General features: G+C 36.4%; 2 protein-coding genes across 4 annotated transcripts in view; both read right to left on the bottom strand.

The window, feature by feature from the left end:
• Window positions 1–552, bottom strand: part of trim3a (tripartite motif containing 3a) — a 56,396-nt gene extending 55,844 nt beyond the window's left edge. The window contains exon 1 of one of the 2 annotated variants that reach the window (XM_077208139.1): window positions 381–552. The gene's annotated coding sequence lies outside the window, so the exon portion shown is untranslated. The remainder of the gene's footprint in view (window positions 1–380) is intronic. The other variant, XM_077208140.1, reaches the window with a different exon arrangement.
• Window positions 553–1,588: 1,036 nt separating this feature from the next.
• fhdc4 (FH2 domain containing 4) lies at window positions 1,589–12,223 on the bottom strand. 2 transcript variants are annotated; one of them, XM_077208084.1, is made up of 12 exons: window positions 11,805–12,223; window positions 10,672–11,034; window positions 9,161–9,222; window positions 7,756–7,858; window positions 7,483–7,568; window positions 7,258–7,358; window positions 6,770–6,840; window positions 6,521–6,628; window positions 6,353–6,423; window positions 5,612–5,729; window positions 5,194–5,358; window positions 1,589–4,022 (listed from the first exon to the last, which is right to left on the bottom strand). In XM_077208084.1, the coding sequence occupies exons 2-12, from the start codon at window positions 10,993–10,995 to the stop codon at window positions 2,934–2,936; spliced, it is 2,298 nt and encodes a 765-aa protein (XP_077064199.1). In that variant the 5' UTR covers window positions 10,996–11,034; window positions 11,805–12,223; the 3' UTR covers window positions 1,589–2,933. The 2 variants fall into 2 exon arrangements, with proteins under 2 accessions (XP_077064199.1, XP_077064197.1); XM_077208082.1 differs by having other exon boundaries at window positions 11,630–11,807.

Raw genomic sequence — 12,223 nt, forward strand, 5'->3', positions numbered from 1 at the left:
AAAGACACTCATAATAGCTATAAAAAGTGCTAATAATATGTGATGGGATGACATTCATTATACATGCACAAATCAATAGAATATGAAAACAATCGATTACTGTAAGTTACAACTCGTTGACCTAAAGCACAGCCCCATGACATAAAGGGTAATCTACATCCTGCAGATATTTTAAGACTTCCTCACAATCCTCGGAGATGGTGGACGTTGAAACACATTTACAAAGAACTGGCTGATTTCAGCAGTCACGCCAAAGAGATGCGGGTCTCCACTCCAGTGTATATGTCAATGAATTATTCAGCATGTATCAACGCATTCACCGCAATGACAAAACGAGTCTAATTTGGGAAGAGGCGTCGGTAAGAAATCAGTACACTCACGTGAAATTTGGACCGGATTTAGAGAGGAGTCAGCATGAATAACGGGAGAAAGCGTTTTTCATTGTCAGTGTCCGATAAATAATCCTTTTTTTTACGTTTTTTATGGAAAACTGCAGTCCTTTTCTCCGAATGGGAGTCGGTTAGGAGGGGACAGTGAACTGAGATTGTGGGCGTGTGCGAATGCAAAGATGTTCACTCATTGGCCAGCATTGGAATGGGAGGAGCTATGATAGCCAATAAGAGTTAGTATTTTGGAATATGTAATTCTTTCAAAAGCATATCTGAAAAGGGGTGATTCACTGGTGGTGGGGCTTTTGGTTCAACCCGGTGACTCAAATACTTTGAATATGTTGACTGAAAAGATTTGTTTAGGTTCCTTATCTGATTTGAATCACGTTAACGTTACATGTCCGTATGTGTCGACAAGTGTCTGTTTGTGGTATCATTGAAAAACAAACAAACAAATAAAAAACGATCAAGCTATATAAGGCTAACAATGATTTTCCCCCCTTCTTTATATATATATATATATATATATATATATATATATATATATATATATCCTACAATAATGAATGGCAGTCATATTACAAAAATAATTACCTCCAAAGGGGAGGAAACATCTTGGTACACGTACACCCAGCCTAGACGACATCTTTTAAAAGGGAAAACATCTGGTGCTCTTTTTTTCCTTAAACCCAGTCTGCAGAAAAGTGTTTTATTAAAAGGCGCAATAGTTCAGTCAATCCATGACCTTAGGTGATACGAGTGAAAGTACGTCAGTCTGGGGTGTGGATACGAGGCTACACAGTGCAAGGGTTGGGCTTTGTTTACAGTGGGGTGGGGGAGGTAAGACCGTGTTCTTGGGCTTTCATTATGAAGGTGGTGGTTGCTATGGAGACTGCATCCAGCCTAAGACAGCCAGATGGCAGAAGCAGACTGTCTCCCGAGCCACGTCAGCAAACGCTACATAAAGACATAGACTGAACATTATTACACATTTGCCTATCATGTGCATCGTATTGTGTGCTCTGCCAAAAAAAAAAAAAAAACATTTTTATATAATTTAAAGTGTGACGAAAATGCGCATATTGTACTTCCAACCAATATATTAAATAATGATTCATTATAATTCTGTTTCATATAATAATAATAATTTAATACATTTGTTTGTATTTTATGCTGAAATAGATCTATCATTTCTGTCATTACATTTATAAACTGTTTATTATAATATATTCAAAGAAATAAAATACATCTCTAAACAGTTCATGTTAAGTGTCTGAAATAAACAGCATTCAGCATTTAGACATGCACTGTAACAGCATGAAATCACACTTATTAGCCACAAAACATGTCCAACACAATCTAACAAGCCATTTTCAGGATGAACTGGACTATAACCATAGCATGTTGTGACATTCAATCAGTGCTTGAACCTTTATTCTCAGTTCTGTGAGACTGATGAGGATGATTCACTCACACAATCACCCAAACCCCCCAAAACTCCACCCGACAGGGTCTCAGGCTGTCTAGAAAGCAATAAAGAGGACCTATCAGGAGCCCATGACGTTATCTATTCTCCCTAACTAAGCCTTCAGTGTCTTTATTAAGGATAAGCCACTTTAGCTTCTTGTTCCTCTTTACTCCAAAAGCTCAGTGGACAAAAAACATGAAATACCATGCATGACTGCATCAAGTACTGTAGCACAGGAGATGTTGTTGAGGTCAAGCGTAACTACGTAACATAAAAAAAGATAAATATATCTTGCCTGAAAACAGGACAAACAGCATCATATAAAAATTAGTGTGTGAGCAACTCCTAACTGGAGCATGGTCTCTAAATTCTCTTGCAATCTCATATTGAGAATCAAAAGCAGAGGTTTTGCTCTGGAACGACTCAAATAAAAGACCTTCTTTCATTTCTGGAGCTCTGAAAATCACAAATTACATGAAGTCTCTTCTCTATTCCCCATTTCATCACGTAGGCGAGTGCTTTGATCCGTATACTGGTCTGTCATAAAAAGCCTACAATGACCATACAGAGACTACTTTCAGAAATATAATAATTAAAAATAATAATGATTTAACGTTAAATTATTCATCAGACAAGAATTTGTGATTTTATGTGGTGCATTACAACCAGATTTACCAAATTACTTGTATTTTGACCCTTTCTTGTATTTTGTCAGTATTTAAACTAAACTAAGTGAATAATTACTCATAGTCAGAGTCATGCATAATTGTGCATGGATCATTTTTGCAGATACAGAAACTGTCTCGCCATGGAAATGTACTGCCATATGTACTGCCCCCTTGTGTTACATAAAGAGCACGGCATGTAAAATATCTTATTTTCAACTGATCTCAACACTTTATTTAAATTCATTGTTTTTTGGATGCCATTGCATGCGCGCTATTTATAGAAGGCGTGGAAATAAATGTCCATTCACTGTTTTAACAAGCAAACATTGACAAAGCACCAAGCTTGTTTTCCATAAATACAGCATGACACTGAATAAATAGACAGCAATGTTTTTTTTTATATATATATCACGGATCCACACTGTCAGAATCAAGCTCTTTTGATTTGTCTTTTTCACGCCAGCGCTTAAATAAAGACATAAAGCTGAAGCCCTCTTTAGCGCTTTTATATGATGATGTTTGGCTGTTTCTTTTTCCAGAACCAAATTGCAAGCTAGGAACCGTCTCTTCAGTCTTTGCTTCTGTCTCGGCTGATTGTGACTGTGATAAGTTAACTGATTGTGATTCTTCCAGAGAATTAACAGGCTTTGCTTCTGAATCTTTAACAATCTTTAAAGAGTTTAGTTGTGCGGTGAGCATATTACAATCCAAAGATTTCCCTTTTCCAATAACACCTATAGAGGGAGCCGGAGATGCATCTACATCACAGGGCACAAATAGGTCCTCTTGGCTGGTACTTTCACATTTGGCCTCAGGAAGTGCGATTGTGTGCCGGCGATTGATGATCTGGCTGTTCTGCAGCAGAGGGCTGGATTTTTTAGTGTTTTCTTCTATGGCCATGATCAGCAGCTGTCTTCTGTCCTCCTGGAAGAACGTCTGCCTGGGAGACAGGATCGGCGACAGGGCCTCGGCGGATGACATACTACTTCGACTGGACTGGTATTGTAAAACTTTCCGTGACACCTCTCTCATATTCTGCACTTCTTTCTCGGTCTGGGCATCTTCTTCCTCCTGCTCCGTGGATACGGAGACTCGTTGATCTGATGAGGAATTGGTACCGGCACTTTCCTGCACCGGCCTTGAGATTATAACCTCTGGGTGATTGGGACATGGGGTCTCTTCCTTATCAAAGCTCTCCTTGATCAAGGAGGATTGCATGACACTTTTGATCCAGATGTCCCTCTTAACCTCTTTGTTGTCAACGGGGTGGTCGTTCTTCAAGGGGGTCTCAGTCAGATTCCCCAGCGTGGGTGAACCGGTCCCAGCTCTGCGGCGGGATTGCCGACTGTTGAACCTCTGTAGGATGGACTCCAGAGCATCTCCTTCAATGTCTTTGTCTCGTGATGAGCAGGTGGCGGTGGAGCGTCGCTTAGCAGCAATCTGAGTGCGCTCTCGCAGCCTGCGCCTCACATCCACCATGTCTCGTTCAAGGTTCTCCTATGGCAGAAAGATGATAGAGAAGTGATTCATGAAGCTTTCTTTATTTTATCTGGTCAAGGAGGATAAACAATATTTATTATTTAAACAATATAATATTTATTTAATTACATATTACAGATATCTGTGACAATTTAAAATAACTGACAATATTTAAACATTTAAAAAAAAAAAATCTAAACAAAAAATAATCTAAAAAATCTAATTGGTTAACAATAATTAAATAGGTTAACAATATTTAATATTTATTCATATATATTATGTTTATTATTATCTCACTTGAAGAGGTTACATTTACAGATATGCTCAAAAGTTTTTTTTTATTTGATTTATTTGTTTGCCAGACCCTGATTCTTATACTTGCACACATTGCTGTTGATGCAGCATAACAGGTAAATACACTACCATTCAAGTTTTGGATCTGTAAGACTTTTCAATGTTTTTGAAAGATGTATCTTATGCTCACAGAGGCTGCATTTATTTAATCAAAAAGTACAGCAAAAAACAGTAAAACCATAAAATATTATGCGTCATTACTTCATCATTACTTCAGTATTCAGTGTCACATGATCCTTAAGAAATCATTCTGATTTGATGCTCAAGAAACATTTATTATCATTACTATCAATGTTGAAAACAGTTGTGCAAAAAACAGATATTTTGTGGGAACTGTGATACATATTTTTTAAGATTATTTGATAAAAAAAAGTAAGTTCAAAATAACAGCATTCATTACAGACAGAAATCTTAACTTTCACTTTTAATCAATTTAATGTGTCCTTGCTGAATAAATGTACCAAATTCTTTAAAAAGAATATAAACCAGTACAACTGTTTTCAACATTGATAATATTAATAATAAAATGTTTCATGAGCACCAAATTAGTGTTATTATTAGAATGATAATTAGAATTATTTCTAATTTTTTATTCGAAAATAAAATTAGTGATCCCAAACTTTTGAACAGTAGTGTGTTGCGTTTCTTCTTCATTTTATGCTAAAACTTCTCTTTCTAAAACATCTCCAAGTTTAAACTGGATTTTCAACGTGGTCTCAGACTTTTGGACCCCACTGTGCATCATTTCAAACATGTTTAGCAGAAGTCCTATTGATTTCTTTAGGTCTTTATTGCTTCTTAGACTAGAGCAACTGCAATGTATGGTTCGAATTACCTGAACTGCTCGTTTGAACTTCTCACAGAAAGAGTAGAAAATGGAGCAACAATCCTCTAGTTTGAACTGAGTGGGGTCCTCACAGAAATACTCTGCTACCGAATCACTCACAGCAGAAAGGGTCTTGAAGGCTGTCTCGGTCTCATTTAACCTGGTTTCTGCATTCTAAAAAATAAGAAAAGATAAATGGAAGAAGCAGCTGTTCTGATGTGATACTTCTTATTTAAAACATAAACATTTCATGCAATCAGGGAAATGCACTAATGTTTATGTGCATGTCAGCACTTCAGTAGTCAATAGGCTCAATGGCATGTTACCACACCAAAAGACTTTGAACAAAAAAAAGTGCATGCTCACATTCAGCGATAAACTAAATAGGTTCTAACTAAGGAATTGTGAGAAATATAAAATGCCTCACCAGCAGAAAATCCCTCATCTGTTCTTCCAGATCTGGATGTTTACTAGCATTCTGCTTCGACACCTGGACTTTACTCACTTCCTTTTGGAAATCAGACTCAATTTCCTGTTTATGAATCCTGTATTGAGGAAGACATTTCACTCTTATTTTGCATTTTCAGTGCAATTTAGCACTGAGCACAATAATTTAACCTTTACAAATATATTGAAAGACTTTGCTAAAGCAAGCTTGAGATTCTAACCTCAATAAATTAAGATACTGTACAAGACTTACAATATTTAAGAGGAAATTACCGAGTACTAGAATTCCATATAACAGTACAGAGATTCACATATAACGCATTTTATTGTTAAAATCGGTATTGTTAACTAAAACTAAAAGTATTAAAAAGTGTTTTTCTTAGTTGAAATAAAGCTGAAACAAAATAAAGTAAATATTAAATGAAAACTTAATTAGAAATGAATTTGTCAAAGCAATGGCAACTTACTGTAAGTTAATTAAAGTACAAAAATAAAAAATTAAAGCTAAACAGAAATATTTAAAATAAACATAAAAATGAGAAAGACACAACACAATTACTAAAACAAACTAAAATAAAAATGAAAACTGAAAAAAGCCAATTCAAATGATTACCAAAAATCACTGGTTAAAATGCTGCTTTTATTGTTAAAGTTTTTTTTAACAGATTTGTGTAGTGTGTGTGTGTGGAGTTTTCTATTGAGCAACTATTAAATTAACTACCTTGCTGCCTCTCCAATGTTCTGTAGTTTCTCTGAGAACTTCAGCAGCGATGCATCTATCTTCTGGGCTTGCTGTTGTAACAGACATAAGAGAAAAGAAACATGGAAATAAAGCTGTGTGTCTTATGTGGTTCTGGCACCAAAGTATAATATTAAACATCATTGCTACCATCACGACATAGTGCATGAGGTTCATTCCAGGCTTGTTGGCTTTGGTATCCGCTAGCTTGAGAAGTGACGTTATCCGGAATCCCACCGCGCTGCCGGCGTACCCTCCCTGGTGGAAGTGGGGGCAGAACGATTAGGATCTCGTGACAGTGTAAACACACAAATGTGCAGTGCTGTTTTGAGTTAACCAACTTTAATCATCTTCAAGTTTAACAATAGTAACAAAATATAGTGGTATGATTTAACTCACAGAGTTCATGTAGTTCCCTGTTTCCAAGACTAGTCGAATGACTGAATGTAGATCCGCACATTCCAACAGCTCTGGAAATTATTTCATGCATGGGTTAGGTGAAATAAAACAAATCAAACCTAGTCACATCCTTGTAGTTGCACTAATAAACAAAGCAAGCCAAGTTTCCTGGGAATCAAACCCATAAAGTTAGTCATCCTTTAAGGAACTATGAGGATTATATAGTATGAGAGTATGTTTAAAGTTGATTTAAATTATTTACATTTTTAATTTAAAAGGAATAATAATTAATAACCATGACTAGCTATTATAATATAAATATATATTGTATTTGATGTGTCTGCACCAAAGTCAAACAAAGACTAGTATAACTGTCTATTAACAAAATAATTATACATATATACATATATACTGTATATACTGTATATATACACGTTTATGGTACTATTTTACAATAGCTACTGATTTGTTGTAATCTACAATCTTACCTTGTCCAGCAAAGGTCATAACTGCAATAGAGTGATTCACCTCATCCACAAAATGGGAGAATTCCTCTTTGAGTACTAAACCATTCAACCGTTCCTCATAGCTAGAGGAAGAACAAACAAATAAAAATAATCATAATGGCATATCCAAAAATGACTGTATAGAAAGAGCTCTGTGTACAATCGTGTTAAGTGTGTATTTGTCTTTGTGTGGCTGTATATACCCACCAAGGAACTTTGACAAGTTGTACCATGAACCGATCTGGTTCAGATAAAGTTGAATAGTCTCCTTTAAAATCAAGAAGCTGACGCACCTAATGAAAGCAGAAATATAATGCATAGCAACAAGCTTTTAGGTTGGCGATTCAAATGAAAGTGCTGCATAAAATATTCTTATTTTGGTCTTAAGTATAAAAACTTTTATTAAAATGCCTTGAAATTGCTCAATGAGTGTAACTGAGGCTCTAATATATATCTAATATAATCAGATTTTACACCCACCTCTCCATCCTCTGGCAGTAGTTTGCACAACTCCTTCAGTTTCCCTGTACCAAATCTTTCTCCTCTGCCGCTGATAATGTCATCAATCATTTCACTCACTGGCCTGTGGAGAAAGTTAGAGCAAGATGTGGTAAAATTATAGATCAGGACCACAGAGTATTTGAAGAGTTACAAAATCTCAGATTTTCCAAAGATTCACTGAAAGTGGGGTTCTACCAATATGATATAGTAATCTCCAGGATTCCTTATGAATTTATGAAGGAAAAACGCCAAAATAAAAAAATAAAATAACATAAAATAAAATAAATAGTTTTATATGCATCAGCATCAGCTTTTGATTTTATTTTATTTTGGGGACAATCCGGTCATCATTTACTCACCCTCGTGTTGTTTTAACCCTGTATGACTTCCTTTCTTCAAACAAAAGAAGATATTTTGAAAAATGTTAGAACCAAACAGTTCGGTCCTCATTGACTTCCATTGTATGGTCAAAAACATATAATGGATGTCAGTGGGAACCAAAACTGTTTGGTCAAACAGGTTTGCAATAACATGAGGACAGAATTACATTTTTTTGGGTGAACTATCCCTTACCGTCTCCTATGGCAGTTTAATGTGCCGTGACAACTATAAGATATTTGAAGGTTTATTTTCTGTGGCGTGTCAACATTGCTCTGTTTGCTTGAGCAGCCGAACACAACAACAATGACTCAACCAATGGAGTTTGGTGGTGAGACTACCTGTTTGTCCAACCAATGAAAGCTGGGTGAATTTTCGAGAAACTAGTGTGAAAACAATTGATACTTTTACTGCTAATAGCACAGACACACGTCACCTTTAAAAAGACTGATTACATTGTAAAACTCAATTTGAAATTCTCTAAAACAAATGACACATCAAGCGGTCCATCTGTCGGAACGGTATAGAGGAAGTGTCCAACACATGTACTTCCACACTGTGAGTCATACTTCACCTTGTTCTGGTTGCTATACACTCTTAATCTCCTCTTCTTGGCCAAGCATAAAAAATACCTAGGATAGACAAGCCCCATCTTGCTAAATTTTTTTTAGAGATAACCAAGCACACCAAACTGGTATCGCAAGCTTTAGCTGTAGCACTATAGAACTGATGTGTTCATTAACATGTCAAAGTTAAACTGTCACAATCAACTAACCAATATCTGAGGAGAAATACTGCATGATTAAGAGAACTGCTGCAAAGCTCATCTTATCTCCATGTTTGTACTCGGTAGAAAAGATATGCCTGGACTGATGTTGTCAGGGAAAATTCATTTGGCTTGCAGAGACATGTGAGCAATGTATCATATGACTACTATGTGTTTCCACCCAAAGAAATGCTGATGAAATAGGGAGCTTTTCTTAATACTCCCTTGTGGTACACTCACCTTCTGAACTGCTTGAGGAAGATACCAATGTTCATGTTCTTTTTGGAGTTGAGAATGGACACCTGGCAAGGAAAAAAAAAAAGAGCCAATTATATGGACATGGCTTGACAAAGGCAGTTGTTAGACTGATTGCTTATTATGTATATTACACCATTAACAAACATACATGTAAACAGATTGTATCAGGTAGTTACTCCACCCTGATGTGTTTAATCAGTTTTGAACTATGAAAAACTAATGATGATTTACGAACACCAACAACCCTGCCTATTAATTTCTTGCATTAAAAAAAATAAACGGAACATTGCGATGATGTGATTCAGCAGTTGTAAAATTAGATGTTCTGCATCACAGTGTTTTTGAAATGTTAGCTATTCAATATTGGTGGAGTCCGCCTTATGTAAACACTTAGCCTACAGAAAAGAAGAAAGGTTCAGATCAAAAGACAAACGTAGTCAAGTGGCGTCCATAAATGCCACGGTATTGTCTTATGAATGACTGTAAGCATTATTTGAAAGAGAAAGTTACTTCAAATCTAGTTACTTTGGTTTTTGACTGACAAATCAAGATTACAACAATGAAAAATATAAAAACTTTTTGTTTTTGCTAGAAAACTGATAGAAAAATGTAATTTGAATTTCCTTTTAGTAAACTTTTCTTTTCCACTTATCTATCTGACATTAGTATTAGTACTGTATCATGTGACTGCAGAAGTTTTCTGACTAAATGTCATAACATAAGCTAGAATTTATTATGAAATGAAGTTAAATTACCAAAGAGTGAAATGATAATGACAAAAATTGTAAATTGGTCCACAATAGCCATAAAACTGGTTAATTTAGTAATATAAAAATAACAATAAATAATTGTCTTTTACACACAAGTACGTATGTTGGGTATCCATGTTTTATTGGGACTTTCCATAGACAATGATTTTTATACTGTACATTATATCCCCTGAACCTAAACCCACCTTTAAACACAACCCTCAGAGAAAACCTTCAGCATTACATTTTCAAAAAACAGCATTCTGTCTGATTTATAATAAATAAATAAAAGGGTTAGGTCAGGGTTAAAAGTAGCTCCGCACTGTAAGAACTGCAGGTTACCACTTTTAAAGAGAAATACTGTAGATAGAAATAATACAATAGTACACTACATGGAAGATAACTGACTACGAAGAAACGGTTTATGCAAAACTAGCAATTAGGATACCTCATGCATTCGGCATGAGAATATGAGATGCTTGAATCACCTTCAGCTCTGTAATCATTACTATAGAAACACTTATAGATCCCAAAACCAACAGATTATATCAAATTTAGTGAGGTTACAACTAAGTCATCTTTACAGTGTTTTGCCAGACCTGAGACAGTCACAAAGCCAACCCTAGGGACAAGCTTGATGAAAGCATATGTAAATCTCTCTGAGTAGATGAGTCTGGAAACACCCAATTACTGGAAGCCTGCAGACACAAAACATCTTTTCTAGCACATCCCACCTAAACTCACCATTTCAGGTCCTGGGGCCTTGCTTGGGGATTGGCGTAAACTGCTGCGGGTTGTGGCCTGGACCTTCTTCTGGTCATTGCGGCTGAACAGCTCCTCCATACCTTTGGTGTCCAACTCGAAAACCCTGCTCTTCTCAGCCGTCCATATGTTATGTTTGCCTTGCACAGTGTCCTTTGGTATGGCCTCCCAATTAAAATTACGCATTATAGAGGCCCGTGCCGGCCCTCTGGAAAGCGGGCCTCCACTAGGGAAGAGGGCAGGGGGAGGGGGAGGAGGAGGAGGAGGAGGAGGAGGAGGTGGTGGTGGCGGCGGCGGTGGTATCATGGTTTGGATGTCACATGCAAAGATACTGCTGCATCATCCCTTTAAAGAAAGAACAGAAAAGGAAACCATATGTTTGTATGTCTACTATCTGCTGTCATTTAACTAAAAAAGGAAGGATTTGTGAAATAGGGAAGCTAACCGAGAAACTGTAGGAAATGAGCTCTGGTGAGTAGCCTACATAAAACCAGGATAGTGAAAAATATCTAATAGGTTTACAAACGTTTACATGAGCTCTACATGACGTTTATATCAAAATCAAAATTTGCTAGACATTTACACATAAGTACCATGTTACACTCATGTAAACAAAATTACATGTACATATTTGTATGGTACTACAACTAGTTTTTGTTGTTGTTGTTGTAAGGGTTAGTTTACCATAAAGCCTACCATAATTTCTTGAGAAACTTTAGAATCTTAAATAAAACTGTACAACAATTGTATCATACCTTAGGTAATGCCATAGTATTCGCATGTTCTTCTCTCAGTTTTATCATAGTACTTAAATGGTATTGTAGAGTATTTCAATAACTGTCCGTGGTGGGGAAAACGACTTGGATATTCATGGTATTTTTGATGTCTATAGTTTTCTCATGGTGACAACGTAGTAGGCCTATAAAAATATTTTACTTACTCGTTTGATAGGTAGCCTGACGTCTACCAACAGAAATTACTGTCTGACAATATCCGAATTTACTTTGGCTATATACTCCAGAAAAGAATAGCATGCTCCATAGTACTCTCTCCCACGAGACTGTTGGTTACTGTACCGCTCTGCGGAAGTGTGATGTTGCAATCTGCTCTCTTACCTGTAAAGTTAGCTCACGCCCAGAACTCGTCAGCGCTTGTTTCAGACGTAATCCATGTGTCATGATTGTTCATATTTCATAAAAGTACCGGATGCATGTATTGGTTCGCCTACATTAAGGCGAGACACGGCAGGCAAAAACATCGATTTTTTATGCAGTGGTCAGTTTTGAGATTTTGGGCTAGTTTACTTCTTCAATGTGTGTTCTTTCAAACTGCTATAAAGAAAACATTGAAAATATACATTAAGATGTTTATTTTATTACATTTTGTTTACTTGCGCCAGTAAGTTTCTCCCGAATTCACCAAGAAGTTAGCATTCTAACGCGACATGCAGCGCTCCGTCTGTTTACTGAAGTCTGTCATGACCGGTATCGTTGGAAAGCTCTGGGTCTCATGCACAACGCTGTGTAACCCATAT

Source organism: Siphateles boraxobius, unplaced genomic scaffold (assembly GCF_051911475.1).
Source record: "Siphateles boraxobius isolate OS27281-9 unplaced genomic scaffold, OSU_SipBor_1 6, whole genome shotgun sequence".
Taxonomy (NCBI): Eukaryota; Metazoa; Chordata; class Actinopteri; order Cypriniformes; family Leuciscidae; genus Siphateles; species Siphateles boraxobius.